At 39.3% G+C, this 21,225-nt stretch overlaps 1 protein-coding gene across 10 annotated transcripts in view; it reads left to right on the top strand.

The window, feature by feature from the left end:
• The window catches only part of KMT2C (lysine methyltransferase 2C), a 305,698-nt gene that overhangs the window by 268,339 nt on the left and 16,134 nt on the right, over positions 1-21,225 (top strand). For 5 of the 10 annotated variants that reach the window (XM_030933367.1, XM_030933361.1, XM_030933358.1 and 2 more), the window contains 12 exons: positions 571-649; positions 2,688-2,751; positions 4,556-4,788; positions 8,174-9,892; positions 13,214-13,423; positions 14,345-14,509; positions 15,933-16,074; positions 16,222-16,369; positions 18,153-18,331; positions 18,453-18,589; positions 19,640-19,889; positions 21,002-21,141. In XM_030933367.1, coding sequence (XP_030789227.1) covers positions 571-649; positions 2,688-2,751; positions 4,556-4,788; positions 8,174-9,892; positions 13,214-13,423; positions 14,345-14,509; positions 15,933-16,074; positions 16,222-16,369; positions 18,153-18,331; positions 18,453-18,589; positions 19,640-19,889; positions 21,002-21,141 — 3,466 coding nt within the window. The remainder of the gene's footprint in view (positions 1-570; positions 650-2,687; positions 2,752-4,555; positions 4,789-8,173; positions 9,893-13,213; positions 13,424-14,344; positions 14,510-15,932; positions 16,075-16,221; positions 16,370-18,152; positions 18,332-18,452; positions 18,590-19,639; positions 19,890-21,001; positions 21,142-21,225) is intronic. The other 5 variants (XM_030933366.1, XM_030933365.1, XM_030933359.1 and 2 more) reach the window with 4 other exon arrangements.

Here is a 21,225-nt window from a genome sequence, read left to right as displayed (position 1 = left end):
GCCAGTGGTCAGTTTTTGATTTGCTCTAACATTAGATATAGAAATGTATGAAAATATATGAAAATTCTTAAATTGGGAAATATCTTTTGTTTTAGAATATAAAATAGCTAAGCTGCCAATTAGTTTTTAATAAAGATTGGAATGAGAAAACATTTTCTTAGAGTTTATGTTATAAAACTAAATCAATTTATTTTTATTCTGAAGGCTAGAATTCATTTTATTGTAAGGTAGAGTGAGGCACATAATAGAGAGTAAAACCTCTAGAGTCAGCTTAGCTAGCTTCTTATTGCAGCCCTACTAGTCCTTGTGGGGAAGGTTACGGAATATCTCTGAGTCTTACTTTCATCATAAGTAACATGAGGGTGCTAAGAGCACACACCTCATAGAGTTACAGTGAGGATCACATCTGCTCAGTATGTGAAAGGTAGGGCTTTAGTGTTTTGATGAAGAAGAAATTGCCACTGCTCTTCTCTGGAAGAGAAAACTGTTAAGCACCTAATATAGTTTTTAATAAATATTAATAATTTCTAAACACTCATAATTTGATACTTGTGTCCCCTGTTTTGACAGGTTCCCTTTTATGGGCCAGGCGGTAACTGGAACCCAGAATAGTGAAGGACAGAACCTTGGACCACAAGCCATTCCTCAGGTAACACTGCCTATAATGAGTCACTTTAGAATGCACACTTTTCTGTTTTCTAGCAAACTCATGCTTTATAGTAAGGCCCCTGCTAGAGGATAGTAGTAGGTTTGTGCAAAAGTAATTGCGGTTTTCGCCATACGCTATTTGCCAATGGCAAAAACCGCAATTACTTTTGCACCAACCTAAATAGTAGCTTTAGAAGACTGCCAAGACATATTATCAGAACAGCCAAAAATAACCAAAAAGACATTTTATTGCTTTTTAAACAAAAGACAAATTAAGGTTAAAAAAATTGGCTGTGATTTCTGAAAAGGATTGATATACCTAAGGGTAAAAAGTCACTTGATGGGAAAACCAAGTGCTCAGGACTCTTGGTTTTACTTTTATTTACTTATTTTTAACTCCAGAAGGACATTTTCATGTCCTGCATTTTAGAATTAAACCCATTATATTTAAAATGTAAAACTTCTGTAAATACTAGAAAACGGCTGGGCTCAGTGGCTTACGCCTGTAATCCCAGCACTTTGGGGGGCTGAGATGGGCGAATTATGAGGTCAGCAGTTCGAGACCAGCCTGACCAATATAGTGAAACCCCATCTCTACTAAAAATACAAAAATTAGCCAGGCGTGGTGGCGCGCACCTATAGTCCCAGCTACTTGGGAGGCTGAGGCAGGAGAATCTCTTGAACCGAGGAGGCAGATTGCAGTGAGCCGAGATTGTGCCACTGCCCTCCAGCTTGGGTGACAGAGTGAGACTTCATCTCAAAAAAAACAAACAAAAACAAAACAAAACAAAAAAACAACTAGAAAACAATATGCTATATTTGTTTTTTCCCGTTTTTCTTCCCATCCTTGTTGAAAGATATGCTATATTCTTAAGCAGTATCTGGGGAAGTAAAACTTATGTAGTATTTTTGTCAATGATTTTTTTTTTTAAAAAGGGAGCTACCTACTATAGTATATGTCCTGTTTTCTTCCTTGCCCTGCCAGTTATGCTTTAGAGTTATTCTGCTGATAATTATATTCTTCTCATTATTAAAAGAGGAAACAAACCATTTGATATAATGGGAAAAGCATAGCCTTTATAGCTGAGTTTTTTAAAGAAATTCTAGTTCCACTATGAATTTACTATGCAACTTTGGGTAAATTCTTTAGCCTCTTGTTTTTTAATCTGTCAAATGTTAAAATAACTGCTTTGCAGTATTGTGAAGATTGCACACAATACATTCTGGCTGCTAGTATAGTTTATAATTATTACCTTGTATACAGCTCATGTTAAGGAGAACTTGTGACAACTGGATAAACATTTTTCAACATTAATTTGTCAGGTAATTATCAGGGACTTGTGAGATTAATAACTGCTTGTTCAGTCACCAGGAAGAAATAAGACTTTTAACTCAAAAATAAAACTAAATACTTTTTAATTTTTTAATTTTTTTATGTTTTAGGGACAGGATCTTGCTGTGTTGCCCAGGCTGGCCTCAAACAGCTGGGCTCAAGCGATCCTACTACCTCAGCCTCCCAAGTAGCTGGGACTACAGGCGTGTGTAGAAAATAAGACTGATATTTTTATTAACAGATTTTTCTTTTATATTTGTGCATGTTAGAGACATTAGTTTTTTTTTATAAATAACCATGCTGTGGAGTGACATTTAGTCAATCTGGAACTTGTGTTTGATTGAAGAAGAAACCAGGTAAACTTCATCAAAAAGTGAGATTTTTTTATGTGGATCTCTAGCTTAGTGTTAGCAGTAATTGATTTGCCCTATATTATGTTTCTGATGAATAATCCTTTACCTCAAGTGTAATTGTTTTCAGCCCAAATCTAGACAATATAATAGTTCAGAGATAGTAGTAAGAATTCAGAATTAGGTTGCCACCACTAAATTCATTCTACTTTTTATAAAAATCAAAACTTTAAAAGATATCTTAGGAAATTAAAGGGTTTTTTCTTCCATTTCTTTTTCTTTCTTTCTTTTAAAGTTTTCCCCCCCCTTTGACTGAAATGTGGAATAAACATATTTGTAAATTTTACTTATTTTAGGATGGCAGTATAACACATCAGATTTCTAGGCCTAATCCTCCAAATTTTGGTCCAGGCTTTGTCAGTAAGTATAAATCTAATAAGTTAATGTTTTTTGGGGATTGCTTGTCTGCACTCTATGTGTGCTGTTCTAAACCTGAAGTGAGTGTAGGTACACCAGTTCAAGCCCAGGTGCCCTCCTGTCTTATTAAACATCACTGCCCTATTAGGCAACTCTTCTTCGAGGCGTGTGTTTTCATTGCTTTTTTCACTGTGCATGAAGAATTATAGTTACAGAAAAGTATTTTAATACAGAAAAACCATCTTCCCCATTCTCTTCAATATTGTTGTTGCTGTTTTTGTATATAGATTGGGCACTTTACAATCTGTAGAATTAAATCACATTTTGCTCTAAGAACTGTCTTCCTAAGTGACAAGGACACTAAATGGGAAAACAAAGGGATTATACTTAGCAGTAAGTTGGGTTAGCAGCATGGTGTAAAGGTCAGGTATGCAAGGTGCCCCTGAATCCTTTCTAGTTATTTGCAGGGGTCCCAAGGTGGTTCAGGATAGTGTTTAAAGTTCTCCCCAAACTGAACCTTTCTGAAATCTTCAGACTGTTTAGCTAACTTTTTTTTCACCATTATTTTTCATTTTGCTCACCTCTGCTCTCCTGGTTCCAGAAACCAGAAAGGCTTTCCTTGCGGTAGGTCTCATTCTACCAGAAGCAGAACTTCTGAAATCTTGTGAAAAAGCCTGTTCTTAAAAAATGCCCTTCAAATTTAGTAGACTAGATTTCAAGTTCATACATGTACTGGAACTTCTGGGTTTAGGAACAAACCCAAAGTCTGACCTTTTGCATTTCCCCCTACATTAATTGTTATTATAATTTGAATACATATTTGCATTAAAAACAAGTAAACAACTATACCAACTGGCTTTTTCTGGCTTTATTGTGCCCATTGGCTTTGGTTGGATTCTTAATGTATGACAATATTCTGTTATCATTGATGTTATTTTCAGCGAATGTCCTTCTTAGAAATGTATTTATTCATTTCTTTGTCTTGTAGTGAGTCAAAAAGGTATATTCAGAATTTCACTACATACGATGACTTTTTTTTTTCCCCTTTGGACTTGGTGTCAATGAAGTAAAGTGCCCTTAAAGAATAAAGAAGAGAATATTGGTACAAAAAGAAGAGATATAACCATTTGGGGAGAATTAATGGCAGTTGTAAAAGTAGAAAATATTTTGTTTGGTTAACTCTTCCCTCCCCTTATTTTAAAAAATGTAAACTGCAAAATAATAATTACCAATGTTTTCAACTTATGGATTTCCTTTATAAGTCATAGACTTTAAATTATTCCCTTCTAAAACATTCTGAGTTCCCTTTCTCTCCATTTAGAATATTTTTTCGTTACTAAGAAGTAGGAAAGAACTTATAAACTCAGAAAAATTAACGTGGGAAGTGATTTCCTAGTCTATGCGCTAGACCTTAATGGGATATGTCTTTGTCTCTTCAAAATCTGTAAAGTTGTATTCATAAAATGCCTGTATACCTTAGTATGTAGTTTGGCTTGTGGGTTAGAGAATTTGTTTAGTAAAAAAAGAGAATTTCATTACATAAGTCTTCTGCTTTTCCAAGATTGGATTTGTAATATTTATAAGGGCTAAGTTAACCAGCATCTTAAGAATGTATATTCCTCAATTAAATATTTTTCTAAAATCTGATATTTTATTACATAATGGTCTAATATTTAGTATTGTGTTTTCAAATTTCCTATTATATGGTCATGGTGAAACTACTGCCTTACAAAATAGATTTGTGTAGCTTATGATAATGTTGGACCCTTTAGAAAATTAACACAACTGAATTTTAATTTTTCCTCAGATGATTCACAGCGTAAGCAGTATGAAGAGTGGCTCCAGGAGACCCAACAGCTGCTTCAAATGCAGCAGAAGTATCTTGAAGAACAAATTGGTGCTCATAGAAAATCTAAGAAGGCCCTCTCGGCTAAACAACGTACCGCCAAGAAAGCTGGGCGTGAATTTCCGGAGGAAGATGCAGAACAACTCAAGCATGTTACTGAACAGCAAAGCATGGTTCAGAAACAGCTAGAACAGGTAATAAATAGGTTTGCAAAATAGAAAGTACCAACAATTAATGAGTAGAATGTTTTGGTATGTCATTCATTAGTGACTTTGACTAGTGATTTTTTTTGACTAGTAGTAAATGGCATTAAAAGTACATTGCCAAGAAGTGACAGCTCTGAGACCCCTTAGGAACTGCAGCCATAACAGCTCCAATCATTTACTTAAGAGTGATGGTCACAGCACATACTCAATAAATGACACAACGGAGATTGAGTCTCATAATTTCGACTTCGAAGAACTATTTTCAGACTTGGTATAGTTAGAGATGTTGTTTTTTCTGCACTAAGAAATCACTGCAAAGACCATGTTTCTATTATACATCATTGAGAGTATTCAGCTTAACTGAGGACCGAGCTCATGAGGAGATACTGGGTTTAGTTGGGAATAAGAATTGGGGGCCCAGGAAGTATTTTTGTTTACTTGAAGTTGATATTATTATTATTTCTTAATGGTTTGGTCTTAAAATACATTGGTATATCTTACGTGAAGGACTCATTCTAGAAAAATAAAATCCTTTTGCCATTATCTTCTGTTATAAACCAGATGTTTATCAGAATGTTCAAACTGAATAATATACTGGAAAAGAAGAAACACGTAAACATTTTATTTAAAATAAAACAATAATAGTGTACAAAATGGGTTCAGAGCCAACTCCTAGGTATATTTACCCAAGTAAATTAAAAACTTAGGTTCAGTTCAGGCACGGTGGTTCATACCTGTAGTTCCAGCACTTTGGGAGGCTGAGCTGGGTGGATCACTTGAGGTCAGGAGTTTGAGACCAGGCTGGCCAACATGGTGAAACCCTGTCTCTACTAAAAATACAAACATTAGCTAAGTATGGTGGCATGTGCCTGTAATCCCAGCTACTTGGGAGGCTGAGACAGGAGAATCCCTTGACCCAAGGAGTCAGAGGTTGTGGTGAGCCGAGCTTGTGCCACTGTACTCCAGCCTGGCAACAGAGTGAGACTCCGTCTCAAAAAAAAAAAAAAAAAAAAAGATGTGAGTACTCTCTGTAATGAACACTGTAGGAAGCACTTCCACTTATGTTGTCTTATCTACAACTTTCTGAAGGAGTTAGTATTATCACCATTTTTTTACAAACTGATTCATTGTAGAGGTTATAAACACTGTATACATGTGGCCGGGTGTGGTGGCTCACGCCTGTCATCCCAGCACTTTGGGAAGCCAAGGCGGACGGATCACCTGAGGCCAGGAGTTCGAGACCAGCGTGGCCAACATGGTGAAACCCATCTCTACTAAAAATGCAAAAAATTATCCAGGGATGGTGGCAGGCACCTGTAATCCCAGCTGCTTGGGAGGTTGGGGCAGGAGAATTGCTTGAACCCTTGAGGTGGAGGCTGTAGTGAGCCGAGATTGCGCCATTGTACTCCAGCCTGGGCAACAAGAGTGAATGAAACTCTGTCTCAAAAAAAAAAAAAAAAAAAAAAAAAAAATCCCAAAAAATACCCCCACTGTACATGTTTGCTCATAACTATTAGATTAGGGATTTGGACTCAAGTGTCTTATCTTCAAACCGCAGCTACCACAATAAGGTACCAACAATAAGGTGATTATAATTCCAATTGTTTAAAACTAGGATTATTCCAGAATGAAAGTTTTCTTTTCTCTTTAAATCTACTCTCTGGGTTCATGTTTACTGTAGGTTAATATTCTTGTAAAGATATGTTTAGTAAAGTTTTTTTTTTTTTTTTTTTTTTTTTTTTAGCACTTTTATTGCCTTCTGGCATATCTGTACAAGGTCTTTTGATAAGGGCCTAATTTTTGCATATCCATGGATCAAATCCTATTTAGAAGCTAATACTTGAAAAATGGGATACATCATCTATTACATAGTTGCCAAAGATCCAGTGTAATCATATTAAGATAAGCAGTCGATGGTAATGTTTTAAAAAGTATTATAAAATACCATGGGAAAGACATGGATGACCACCTTATATATCCCAGATGCTGTTAGAGGTGCTTTCTGTACTTTCTTACTACCTCACCAACCAATGGTAATTTCTCAGTTCTAACCAGTAAACTGGCCAGGAAAAATAAGAAAATAAAATAAGAAAAGAAAATAGGCATTACACAACTGTTGAAGAAGAGATTAAACACCATTATTTGCAGAAAATATTGGTTTACCTGGGGAACCCAAGAAAATACTTGGAAAAACGATTAGAACTCCTGGGTTTAGCATATTAGCATATTTGTCTAAAAATCGAATGATGTTGAAAGATACACACATCATTTTGCATTCCTTCTTTCCCTAGCTTGCTGAATGAGATGGTGAGGTACTCTGGAACATAGATTCCATTTTGATTGATATTTGGTCTGTAGTATTGAGCACATTGGGACACAAAGGTTTTTGGAATGAATTAATTGATATTACTCAGCTGTTATATTAAGGGACTTTTGCCAGGCGTGATGGCCCGCGCCTGTAATCCCAGCACTTTGGGAGGCCGAGGCGGGCAGATCTCGAGGTCAGGAGATGGAGAGCATCCTGGCTAACTTGGTGAAACCCCGTCTCTACTAAAAATACAAAAAATTAGCCAGGCATGGTGGTGGGTGCCTATAGTCCTATCTACTCGGGAGGCTGAGGCAGGAGAATGGCATGGACCTGGGAGGTGGAGCGTGCAGTAAGCTGAGATCGTGCCACCGCATTCTAGCCTGGGCAACAGAGCGAGATTCCGTCTCAAAAAAAAAAAAAAAAAGAGACTATTTACAGACTATTCAAAATACTACCTCGGTGCTTGTATAGATTTCAGAAATTACAATTTGAGTGTTAGCCGTTAAATTGAAAGTGTTCTATAAACTTAGTCTTTTTCATCTGGGCGGGTGGTGTGATACTCATGCTGGTAATTCATCTTGTCTTAAAATGTTGTACAATTTATATATTTAAGAAATGAAATCTTAACATATTTAAATGATTCAAGTTTGAGTTAAGTCTGTTATTCTAACATTGTGTATTGATGTAATTTCTAGGACATCAAAATTAGCTGCTTGTGTAACTTTTTTTATTGTATATTTTTGATGTATAGTATAAATAGTATATATGAGTTTCACCGTAAGATTTTAATACTTATTTTACAAAACCGTTTTTGATATTTCATATGTGAAGTGCTTTTATAGATAACTTTATAAAAATCCTATTGTTAAAGAAAGATTGATAGTCATTAGTTAAGGCTCATCAGTTCAATTTTTTTGTGACTTTTGCAGTTACCCAAGCAAAATATGTTTGCTTCTACAGGGCCAAACTGCCCTCTGTATAACCTCAACCAAAGTCATCAGCCAGGGTTTTACTTCAATACCTGTGCTGTATATAAATGAGTAATGAGGCATTTTGTTACTCCAGATTCGTAAACAACAGAAAGAACATGCTGAATTGATTGAAGATTATCGGATCAAACAGCAGCAACAGCAGCAGCAGTGTGCGATGGCCCCACCTACCATGATGCCCAGTGTCCAGCCCCAGCCACCCCTAATTCCAGGTGCCACTCCACCCACCATGAGCCAACCCTCCTTTCCCATGGTGCCACAGCAGCTTCAGCACCAGCAGCACACAACAGTTATTTCTGGCCATACCAGCCCTGTTAGAATGCCTAATTTACCTGGATGGCAACCCAACACTGCTCCTGCCCACCTGCCCCTCAATCCTCCTAGAATTCAACCCCCAATTGCCCAGTTACCAATAAAAACTTGTACACCAGCGCCAGGGACAGTCTCAAATGCAAATCCACAGACTGGACCACCACCTCGGGTAGAATTTGATGACAACAATCCCTTTAGTGAAAGTTTTCAAGAACGGGAACGTAAGGAACGTTTACGAGAACAGCAAGAGAGACAACGGATCCAACTCATGCAAGAGGTAGACAGACAAAGAGCTTTGCAGCAGAGGATGGAAATGGAGCAGCATGGCATGGTGGGCTCTGAGATAAGTAGTAGTAGGACATCTGTGTCCCAGATTCCCTTCTACAGTTCCGACTTACCTTGCGATTTTATGCAACCTCCAAGACCCCTTCAGCAGTCTCCACAACACCAACAGCAAATGGGACAGGTTTTACAGCAACAGAATATACAACAAGGATCGATTAATTCACCCTCCACCCAAACTTTCATGCAGACTAATGAGCGAAGGCAGGTAGGACCTCCTTCATTTGTTCCTGATTCACCATCAATCCCTGTTGGAAGCCCAAATTTTTCTTCTGTTAAGCAGGGACATGGAAATCTTTCTGGGACCAGCTTCCAACAGTCTCCAGTGAGGCCTTCTTTTACACCTGCTTTACCAGCAGCACCTCCAGTAGCTAATAGCAGTCTCCCATGTGGCCAAGATTCTACTATAACCCATGGACACAGTTACCCGGCATCAACCCAATCACTCATTCAGTTGTATTCTGATATAATCCCAGAGGAAAAAGGGAAAAAGAAAAGAACAAGAAAAAAGAAAAGAGATGATGATGCAGAATCCACCAAGGCTCCATCAACTCCCCATTCAGATATAACTGCTCCACCGACTCCAAGCATCTCAGAAACTACCTCTACTCCTGCAGTGAGCACACCCAGTGAGCTTCCTCAACAGGCCGACCAAGAGTCGGTGGAACCAGTCGGCCCATCCACTCCCAGTATGGCAGCAGGCCAGCTATGTACAGAAGTAGAGAACAAACTGCCCAATAGTGATTTCTCACAAGCAGCTCCAAATCAACAGACTTATGCAAATTCAGAAGTAGATAAGCTCTCCATGGAAACCCCTGCCAAAACAGAAGAGATAAAACTGGAAAAGCCTGAGACAGAGTCATGCCCGGGCCAAGAGGAGCCTAAATTGGAGGAACAGAGTGGTAGTAAGGTAGAAGGAAATGCTGTAGCCTGTCCTGTCTCCTCAGCACAGAGTCCTCCCCATTCTGTTGGGGCCCCTGCTGCCAAAGGAGACTCAGGGAATGAACTTCTGAAACACTTGTTGAAAAATAAAAAGTCATCTTCTCTTTTGAATCAAAAACCTGAGGGCAATATTTGTTCAGAAGATGACTGTACAAAGGATAATAAACTAGCTGAGAAGCAGAACCCAGCTGAAGGACTGGTAAGTGTAAATGATAAAAATGACAACTTTTTTCTTTTGTTTTAAATTATACTTACAGCAGATTAGTACCAACAACTATATTTCCACATTATTCTACAACCTTTTTATTCTAAAGGACCGTTTCTTATTTTATCTTTTCTACCTCTCTGGAACCCATGTTTTTACTTATATCTAAACTATATTAAATAATAATTTGTTTACTGTTTTTTAAAAAGCAAAGGCATGTATGGCATTTCATATGTAACGTGATGTGTAGCAACTGGTTGATATGACTAAAGCAAAGTAAGTAAATGTCTATGTACTTTATTGTAAATAAGTGATTAATTTCCATTAACCTCTTTAAAATATAGAGGATAGCCCATGCACCCCTATGAATACCCTTGGCACTCTTAGGGATACCACACTGGGAACCTATTGTGTTACAGTGTTATATTGATACTTAATGTAATGTTACATGTAGATACTATTTTGTAGTTTTCCATGTATCAATTTTCTATCAGTTTTAAGTTATTAACATTGAATTTGCTTTTTTTTTTAAATTTCTATGAAGAGGTAACTCGTAAATATACCTTTACAAGAATCCCTCCCCTTTATTTCAGTTAACTTAATTAAGATATTTCCAAAACTGGAGTTTCTGAGTCATGGGAATTGGTCTGTTGAATAGCTCTTGCCTGTTTATCTTTCAGAACGTATAGTGCCATTACCAGTGCATTTATAAAGCTGTCCCTAGAGAGCTTCTCAAATTGGATTTTATTTTCATATTTTAATTAAGGGTGGAGTAGTATATTTAGTTGTCCAGTTTTTTCATTTTAAGATTGTTAATGAAGCTCGTCTTTTTTGCAAGTGTTGCTCTTTTTCTTGCCTTTGACCATTCAGTAAAGATTGAGTGTTGACTTAATAGACCTGTGTAATTATTGTAAATTTTAGCAGTTATGCTTTTACAGTTATTTGTCACCAGTAAATATAGCCAACTCTCCAGCACAGTCCCCATCCACTTTCTCTAAGACATCTTATACCCGGAGGAGTATTGAATAACTTGCAGTCTTCTGTCTTTTTACCCTTCTATGTGTACCACGTGCTGCTGCTTCTGCCTCTTCTGTTCTCCTTTCTTATATATGTCTGGCCAATATATTTTTATCTTTTAAAACACAGTTCTTGAATCATCTTTTTCCAGATACCTTTCTCACCTCTTCCAATCTCAAGTATGTGTTGATGCCCATGTTCTCACATAGCAATTTCTGTTGTACCATTTAACATTATTTAAATAGCTCCTTGAAGGATGTAGACTACATTTTGAGCATGTTTATATTAAAATTCGTGCTGTATAAGAATGTGTAATGCTATGGGGAACAACCACATGTCAAGTTTAAAAATGTAGGCCCCCCCAATTAAAGTGTGATTTAAATAAATAAGTATATATGTATGTATATAGTTATTTAAGTCTATATATATACACATAGGTAATTAAGAAATTTTTAGGTTCTTGCCCCTCAAAGTGCAGTCCTTGGGGATCCGCAGCATCCACATCGGGTGGGAGCTTTGTAACATGCAGTCTCCCGCCACAGACCTGCTTCTCAGAACGTGAGACTTAGCAAGATCCCCAGGTGACTCCTGTGCATCTGAAGGTGGAGAAGTACCGCTGTAGGCTGGTGATTCTCAAAGCTAAAGTGTGAGGATCATCAGCAGCGCTTGTTAAACCAAGATTGCTGGGCTCCAGCATTTCTGATTCTGTTGGTGTGGGTGGGACCAGATAATCTGCGTTTCTAAACCAGTTCTAGATGCTGCTTCCGCCCTGGAGACTCCCCTTGAGAGCCACAGAACTAGCCTGGAGATGAGTAGTCTGAGCCTGCTTTCGCCTCCCTCCATGAGCTAAGAATGGCTTTTACATTTTTTTTTTTTTTTTTTTTGAGACGGAGTCTCACTCTGTCGCTGGGGCTGGAGTGCAGTGGCCGGATCTCAGCTCACTGCAAGCTCCGCCTCCCGGGTTCACGCCATTCTCCTGCCTCAGCCTCCCGAGTAGCTGGGACTACAGGCGCCCGCCACCTCGCCCGGCTAGTTTTTTTTTTTTTGTATTTTTTAGTAGAGACGAGGTTTCACCGTGTTAGCCAGGATGGTCTCGATCTCCTGACCTTGTGATCCGCCCGTCTCGGCCTCCCAAAGTGCTGGGATTACAGGCTTGAGCCACCGCGCCCGGCCGGCTTTTACATTTTTAAATGGTTGAAAAAAAGCTTAACGAAGACTAGTATTTTGTGACACATAAAAATTACACAAAATTCAGACGTGTCCATGAATTTTAAGTTTTCTTTGAACACAGCCAAGCTCATTTTTGTATGAATTGTTTATAGCTGCTTTTGAAGTACAAGGGCAGAGTTGAGTAATTATACCAGGGGCTATATGGCCTACAAAGGCTTACGGTATTTACCATCTGGCTCTTTACATAAAAATGTTGCCATCCATGCGCTAAACTATTTAGAATATAACTGGAAACTAATTTTCAGAACCCTCAAAGATTCAATGCAGAATTCGTTACAGTAAGTTCAGCTACTATAATTGTCTATAGCAAAGGATTGCTGTTAAATTTAGAAATAATGGAGCCTGAAAATATTCCTGTATTTTAAGGTATTGATAGAACTACCCTTAAAGGCCTTTTCAGGGCTTGGCTTATTCTCACTTTGTAATGATAAATGTAAAGAAGAGGTTTATTTGTTATCATCTAGGTTCTCTCCCATTGACTTTAAGTGTGTGGCCATTATTTTTCAGTCAAATATAGTTGTGAACTAATTTGAAGAAACGCTGTTTTTTCTTTTTATTGTTGTGTGGTGCTGTCTGTTCTCTCACCTAAGATGCATAGGCTATAAAGCTTTTCTGGAGCCTGTGAATTGTTTCAGCATACCTCGTATTTCACTAGTTCCTAAGGGGAACCAAAAATAACTCACCAAGACCACTATGCAGAGGCTCCTACAGCCATCTACAAGCATCTCCTTCCCTTCTGGAGTCAGTAAGCAGGAATAAGGGGCTCCAGCCCCGGGGAGGTCAGCATGAGGGGTAATGCTTTGCCAGAAAGGGCTATGGCCTTACTAATGAGTTCTGCTCTTTCCTCAAGCTTTGCAGCTTACTGATTTCCATACTTGAGAATAATGTTTGAAGAAAAGGATGATATTTTCGGAAAACCAGCATTTGACACCACTCTATCTTCCCTCCTTATTTAATTTTTAGTGGCATGTTAGGATGGTGCGTCATAGCTTGGCATTGAAGTAGCATGAACTAAAAACCAAATGTGCAGATTGTTCACTTATTTTTTACCCTTTCCAATTACATTAGCAAACTTTGGGGGCTCAAATGCAAGGTGGTTTTGGATGTGGCAACCAGTTGCCAAAAACAGATGGAGGAAGTGAAACCAAGAAACAGCGAAGCAAACGGACTCAGAAGACGGGTGAGAAAGCAGCACCTCGCTCAAAGAAGAGGAAAAAGGACGAAGAGGAGAAACAAGCTATGTACTCCAGCACCGATACGTTTACCCACTTGAAACAGGTGAGGGTGAGTCATTTAGAGCAGCCCCTTTAAAAAGTCAAGGATATAGGCCGGGCGCAGGTGGCTCATGCCTGTAATCCCAGCACTTTGGGAGACTGAGGCAGGTGGATCGCTTGAGGCATGAATTCGAGACCAACATGGCGAAACCCCATCTCTACTAAAAATACAAACGTTTACTGGGCGTCGTGGCTCACGCCTATAATCCCAGCTACTTGGAAGGCTGAGGCAGGAGAATTGCTTGAGCCTGGGAGGCAGAGGTTGCGGTGAGCCGAGATTGTGCCACTGCACTCCAGCCTGGGGGACAGAATGAGAGTCTGTCTCCAAAAAAAAAAAAAAAAAAAATTTCAAGGACATGAGAGATCAAATGCTAAAAGACATCTGAACAAGGAACCTAGTAGACTGTTTCCAAGCAGAATTGCACCGTATCCTATTGGCACCTGAAATTTACGGTAATACAAATAGATTGATAGGTGATAGTCAAGATTTTCTTACGTTCATAAGGAGTAGCCTCAGTACCCAGAAAAATCTGTCCTCAGTACTTTGTTGTGACTCTGGATCCAAAGAAATACATTGTAATTCTATTCTTACACCTCTGTAGTTGTCACAGAAGGTGGGAGACAGTCGCTAACAGTGCTGTTGGTGGTACTCAGCCTCGGTTTATGCCCCCCGTTCTTGCTGAGCAAAGATAAGAAATGTGTTTTTCTTGTTAGACACCTGGCAGCGTCCATTTAGTACAAAGCTTATTTTTAAGTCTCAAAGGTCTGTAGTCTGTCTCACTTATTGCAGCATTTTGATACTTGAAAATTTTAAGTCTCATTTTTCTGAAGCCTTATTAAGCAAAGTTGCTTCGGGTCTTAGAAAGTTGAGCTACACTGAGTCCCTTTTATCATGTACATTACTCTTAAATGTGTTTTTTAATAGCAGCTCTCTCTGCTCCCTCTAATGGAACCAATCATTGGAGTGAACTTTGCGCACTTTCTTCCTTATGGCAGTGGCCAATTTAATAGTGGGAATCGACTTCTAGGAACTTTTGGCAGTGCTACCCTGGAAGGGGTTTCGGACTACTATTCTCAGTTGATCTACAAGGTATGTTTCTCTGCCAAGGTGTTGTCTTGTTTCATCTTTGGGTAACATGTCAGAATTGATAGAGCTTGTCTTGTTTTTGTATCTAGTTTACATCTACTCTTCCAAGTTTTATTAAAACAAGTTCAGCTACAGGGTTACAATTTTACCTGAAGTATTTCTAGCATAAACATTTGAAATTTTTTTATAGGTAAGAATACAAATTGCAAGAAATATCTATTATGTACTTCCATGGTAATGGAAATCCTTATTTCCTTATAACCTTTATTAACTCCTAAAATGAATTCAAAATCATTATAAATGGTGGGGATTTTTAAAAAGCAGTTAGTATTTTACCTTGAAAAATGAAATTAAACAATTTTAAATGTATCTCATCTAATGATTTAGGTATTACACCTAATTCCTAGACTATTGTAGGTTTATTTTATTTTATTTTTTTATTTTTGAGACAGGGTCTTGCTCTGTCACCCAGGCCAGATTGCAGTGGTGCAATCTCAGCTCACTGCAATCTCTGCCTCCCAAATTCAACCAATTCTAGTGCCTCAACCTACCAAGTAGCTGGGACTACAGGCATGCACCACCACGCCCTGAGGTCAGGGCTGCAGTGAGCATGATCGCACCACTGCCCTCCAGCTTGGGTGACAGAGCAAGTCTCTGTCTCCAAAAAAAAATAAAAACCTATCTTAACTCTTACAAGTGTCTTTTCTTCTGGCATAAGCTGTTCTCCAACCTTACTTTATCATCCTCATGAAATTCTTTATCTTTGCAAAATTTGTAATTTCACCTTGCACTTGATTGGCATGGTGTTACTGGTAGATTCCAAGTCTCTCCTTGAGAAACCAATCAGTAAATGACAACTGTAAAGCTGGGAGAGGTGTCTGAAGAGGAACTACATTAATGATTTTGTTACTTTAGTATTACTACTGTTGCTTCTTTTAAAGGTCTTAGTCAATCCAGATTCTCATATCTCAGATGTGAGTTGTATTACAAGTTTAAGACCAGAAATTCTTAAGTTTTTCGTAGAACTGGGACGTATCTTAATGATAACTTAAAGGAAATTTTGATAATTTTTTGCAACTTTATCGATTGCATTTTAAAGTTATCCTTCACTAGCTATAACCATGAAACTTGAAGAATTGCATAAATAAAGTCAGGTATAAAGGAAATTAGCTTCTTAATTTCAGAGCTTAAGTAGTCAAGTTGGATAAAGTAAGCAAGTTGATATGTCCATAAAATCACGAGAATCTGTTCCACTAAGAAGCCTCCTGGCCTTGTATGTATTATTTTTCTTGGTGTGCAAGGTACCTCTTGATTACATTTCTGTAGCCTTGCTTCTATGTGCATAAAATTCACAGAACTAAGTTTTAGCAAGGTCATTGCATATTTGCTCAGTAGCATGTAATTTAAATTTTTTGGTCTCCTGCAGCAGAATAATTTAAGTAATCCTCCAACACCCCCTGCCTCTCTTCCTCCTACACCACCTCCTATGGCTTGTCAGAAGATGGCCAATGGTTTTGCAACAACTGAAGAACTTGCTGGAAAAGCCGGAGTGTTAGTGAGCCACGAAGGTATGATTATAGCTTCCAAATTTCACACCTCGGAGAAGTGTACCTCTGCCAGTTGTGTATTGTGAAATGGCAATATAATTGTAAAGTTCTACCTATTTATCAATGTTGACTAAATGTATTTATGGTTTTGTGTTTTTGCTTTTCCAGTTACCAAAACTCTAGGACCTAAACCATTTCAGCTGCCCTTCAGACCCCAGGATGACTTGTTGGCCCGAGCTCTTGCTCAGGGCCCCAAGACAGTTGATGTGCCAGCCTCCCTCCCAACACCACCTCACAACAATCAGGAAGAATTAAGGTACAGGTTATTTTTTTCTCAAATAATTCTTAATTATTTCTTTTTTAAAAAAAGTATGTATGTGGCATAATGTCTTTAGGAATAGCATGTAAAAACATTTGAGGAGTAAAATTTGGTGAATCTTCAGGATTTAAAGTTTATAAGACATTGTTACCATTAAACATAATTAGTTTGCATTTTTTTAAGCTTATATCATATAGAGAGTTACATGACAATAATCTAATAGACATTAAGGCAATGGAAAATCTCCATGCAACATATTTCAGAGATCATTGTCCTTTAAAGGCTATTAATGCGATTTACTGTTGTTTGTAGGTGTCTAAAATGAAAGAGCAGAAGTTGCTGATATCAGAGAATGCTGTTGTGGAAGAGAGTTTAAGAACTGTCTGGGGTTTAACCTCTTTGTGTCAGTTCTTTAACTGTAAGATTCTCATTGGGGAGAATCAAGTTCCCTTAGTAGACAATTGCTGCCCAACTCTTTAGATCCAGAGGATTCTTACGACATCATCAAATAATTCTCTCTTCCTTGGAAAATCTGCCCACTACCCTCTATTTGATCAGACATTTATTTAACCTAAGTCCCTACTTTATTAATGGGGAAACTGTGGACCAAAGTGGAGAATAATCTGTCCAGATTGAGGATCCAGGTCCCCTTTCTACTGTACCTCAGCAGGTCAGCCTTTCTTGGGTCTCCTGCGTGACAGCAACTTCTCTGCATGAGGAGTAGGAGACAGCAGCTCCACAGGGTTGTTCTGTGACTCTTAGTCTGAGACCTCACAATTGCCCTGGTAGACTCGAACTTGAACTCAGTAGGAGGGACCAGTCTTTTGTTTTTCTCACCTCACTTAAATCAGTTAAGAAAAATAAGGGCCGATGAAGTCAATGGCCAAGCTTTCTCCCATCTTGCCGGTGTAAAGAGCAGCAGTAGGACGGCTGTTTTCCCAGTCAGGTGTGTGCAGTAGGATGGCTGTTTTCCCAGTCAGGTGTGTGCAGTAGGATGGCTGTTTTCCTGGTCAGGTGTGTGCAGTAGGACGGCTGTTTTCCTGGTCAGGCGTGTGCAGTAGGACGGCTGATTTCCCGGTCAGGTGTGTGCAGTAGGATGGCTGTTTTCACGGTCAGGTGTGTGCAGTAGGACGGCTGTTTTCCTGGTCAGGCGTGTGCAGTAGGACGGCTGATTTCCTGGTCAGGTGTGTGCAGGTAGGACGGCTGTTTTCCCAGTCAGGTGTGTGCAGTAGGACGGCTGTTTTCCCGGTCACGTGTGCGCAGTAGGACGGCTGTTTTCCTGGTCAGGCGTGTGCAGTAGGATGGCTGTTTTCCCAGTCCGGTGTGTGCAGGTGTGACCATTGCATATGTGCTTGGACTGCTGTTTCCTTTTTAAAATCTTTTTAAAGTCTTCCTTTTTTGTTAAATCCAACCAGCAGCTCTTTCCTTATCAAGCTACAGGAGTGCTGCCCTAGGCTCAACGACCTGGGATTTTGAAAAGGTGCTTTGATGCTTTCTATGTTATATGCTAATCAGAACATCTTCCTCTTTGGCAGGTCTTCAAACTTTGGTGCTGAAGCTTTGGTTAAAAGGAAGCATACCATTTAGATTATTTTGTAGCTAAATATTGTTCTTGTATTTTCTTCCCAGTGTGACTCTGAGCTGATTCATTTGCTGTGCATCGTATAGGTGCTGCTGCCAGAGTGTCCTTACAGCTGTACTCATAGATGTCAGCAGGGTTGGCACAGGAAGCCCCCACGGGTGGATTTGCACACTTTGATGGTGTGTTTATTTTTTTCAGGATACAGGATCACTGTGGTGATCGAGATACTCCTGACAGTTTTGTTCCCTCGTCCTCTCCTGAGAGTGTGGTTGGGGTAGAAGTGAGCAGGTACCCAGATCTGTCATTGGTCAAGGAGGAGCCTCCAGAACCGGTGCCATCCCCCATCATTCCAATTCTTCCTAGCACGGCTGGGAAAAGTAAGAAAAACACTTCACCTTACTATTTCCCTTTACACTATGCCAATTTACCAATGTAAATATTTTGACTTTGAAAATCCATTATTAACACTTTTTTCCTTTTTTTCCTCTCTTTTTTAAGGTTCCGAATCAAGAAGGAATGACATCAAAACTGAGCCAGGCACTTTATATTTTGCATCACCTTTTGGTTCTTCCCCAAATGGTCCCAGATCGGGTCTTATATCTGTAGCAATTACTCTGCATCCTACAGCTGCTGAGGTAAAAGATTAAATGACTTCTTAAACAGTATGTCCCCAATTTTAAAAGATGGGTCAGGTGTCTACCGTGAAACACACACAACAGGATCACTGAGGATGAAGGGTCAGAGAGCAGGGCTGATGCTCACTGCAGACCTCCCACCTGCCTTTGAGTGCCATCCTTTGTCACTGAATTGGTCTCAGCCTACGTCAAGTAAAAAGGGAAATTAGAGCTCACATTTTCTTATTAAAGGACGTATACTTCAGAGAACTCTTTTTTTTTTTTTTAATAGAGACACGGTCTCCCTCTGTTACCCAGGCTGGAGTGCAGTGGCACAGTCATAGATCACTGCAGCCTCAAACTTCCTGGGCTGAAGTCCTCCTTCTGCTTTAGCCTCTTCAGTAGCTAGGATTACAAGTGTGAGCCGTCATGTCCAGCTCAGAGAAAAACTTCTTTATAACCTTTAACAGAGAAGAAAATTAATGAAAAAGAACTTTATCAACAATAACAGTTTTGCAGAAGCAATAGAAATGTTCCTCAAGTAGCATCTGCTTGTATCAGACACTAGTAATTTGCTGAGGATTTTTTATTTTTTTAACTCTGAATTCTGTGAAGACATTTCAGTAGAGACCAAACTAAAGTCCAGTGATGTGGTATTTTGGTTATCAACAAAATACAGCAATAGCAAGACCTTTGTCTGTTCTTACGGGTTGTATCACGTTTGGCCAGAGCTGGAGGGAAGCCCCTGGAAGTAAGCTTTCTGACCACCTGTGGGAACTGACGGGCCTGTCAGATGTTACAATACCTAAAATAGTTTAATGTGTTCCTAGATATTTAATGTTAATTGGAATCCCTTTATGAGGATTTCTGTGCATAAATTTTGTTTTTTTTGGATATTGGTTCATTGGAGCTGATTTTTTTCCTGAGACTCTTTGAGTCGAAATAAAATTTGTTGGATTTTCTTAGAATCTATGTATCATGCAAAGAGGATTTATCCTAAGTGTGTATTTTTCTTCAGTGGTTCACTGTTGCCTTCTGGGTGAATAACACAGCATTTGCATTTGGTTTTAGAACATTAGTAGTGTTGTGGCTGCGTTTTCCGACCTTCTTCACGTCCGAATCCCTAACAGCTATGAGGTTAGCAATGCTCCAGATGTCCCATCCATGGGTTTGGTCAGTAGCCACAGAATCAACCCGGGTTTGGAGTATCGACAGCATTTACTTCTCCGTGGGCCTCCGCCAGGATCTGCAAACCCTCCCAGATTAGTGAGCTCTTACCGGCTGAAGCAGCCTAATGTACCATTTCCTCCAACAAGCAATGGTGAGCTAATGAGCTTTTTGTTAGCCCCATATCCATTCCTGATTCAAAAGTTAAGCTTACTCTTCTGAGATATCGATTATCTTTTAACTATGGACAGGTAACATGCTGGTGTGTAGTCCTTGGTGAACTCACCATGTGTGGGTGTTCTGTTTTCTGTGATGTGATTTGACTTCTGGTGCTTTGGCCTGTGTATTCTGTCATGCTGTCACCATGTGGGTGCCAGCCATCTGTGCAGGCTGCCAGAAGAAGCCTGTGATGGGCTTGCCCTCGAGCAACTTTTGGTCTTCCTGCCTCCCAACCCCCATCCTACTGCGCCTGGGCCACCTGGTACAGATGGAGCTGGCCACCTGATGTGGGTTCTGTTTCCCATTCTCCACTTTCCATCCTTACCTCCCTCTTGTTTTACCTCTGCACCAGCTCTACAGGGCCCTTCTCTTCCCACAGAGGTGTTCATGCCTCCCATCTCTGAGAATGGAACAACTTCCTTAGACTGACCATGATGTCGCTTTCCTTCCTGCCTTGCTGGCAGTCTTAAAAGCATGCTCAGTCCAGGCCCTGACTTCCTCCTCTTGGCTTCTAGCTGTTTCTGTCACTTTTCCCTGCCCTTTTTTGCCTTCACACTACACCTGAATGATGCTTTCTAATTCCTGAGTCCTTATTTACCTTCTTATCCTTGGCCTTGGCTCTTTCCTCATTTCTGACTCTGTAAGTCACACTTATTTAAGACTCTTACACATTTATCATTGTATCTTTCATAAAATGTTTTTTTACCATCTTAACCTGCAAGCAAAAGTAATATCTGTTTCCCCCTCTGTCTTACTTTGCACTTAGACTGAATAGTAATCTCTCTTGGTGACTTAGTTTAATTAGATTATTTTATACTGCCATTGTTTTCCCAGCTATTTGAGAATAGGCATGTTTCTTTATTTTGGCCCCAGTGTCAGATAATCGATTCTGTAACCATTGCTTAAAAGATGTTTTTTTATTAATTAAAGAATAATGTAAAGTTAATGAACCATGTTGTAATGAGTTGATGTTACATAATTTTTCACCATGTGCCACCTTGTGTCATCAGTCAGTTTTAATTACTAACAAAAGTTGATTGCCTTTAGGTCTTTCTGGATATAAGGATTCTAGTCATGGTATTGCAGAAAGCGCAGCACTCAGACCACAGTGGTGTTGTCATTGTAAAGTGGTTATTCTTGGAAGTGGTGTGCGGAAATCTTTCAAAGATCTGACCCTTTTGAACAAGGTACTTTGCTATTCCTTTTATGACCCCACCTCCTACCTCCAGCGAAATTGTCCTTGGCAGTGTCTCTTCCAACATCAGAGAGAG

The sequence above is a fragment of the Rhinopithecus roxellana genome, chromosome 6 (assembly GCF_007565055.1).
Source record: "Rhinopithecus roxellana isolate Shanxi Qingling chromosome 6, ASM756505v1, whole genome shotgun sequence".
Lineage (NCBI taxonomy): Eukaryota > Metazoa > Chordata > Mammalia > Primates > Cercopithecidae > Rhinopithecus > Rhinopithecus roxellana.
Note: the sequence above shows the minus strand (reverse complement) of the source record. Positions and strands in the feature narration are given on the sequence as shown.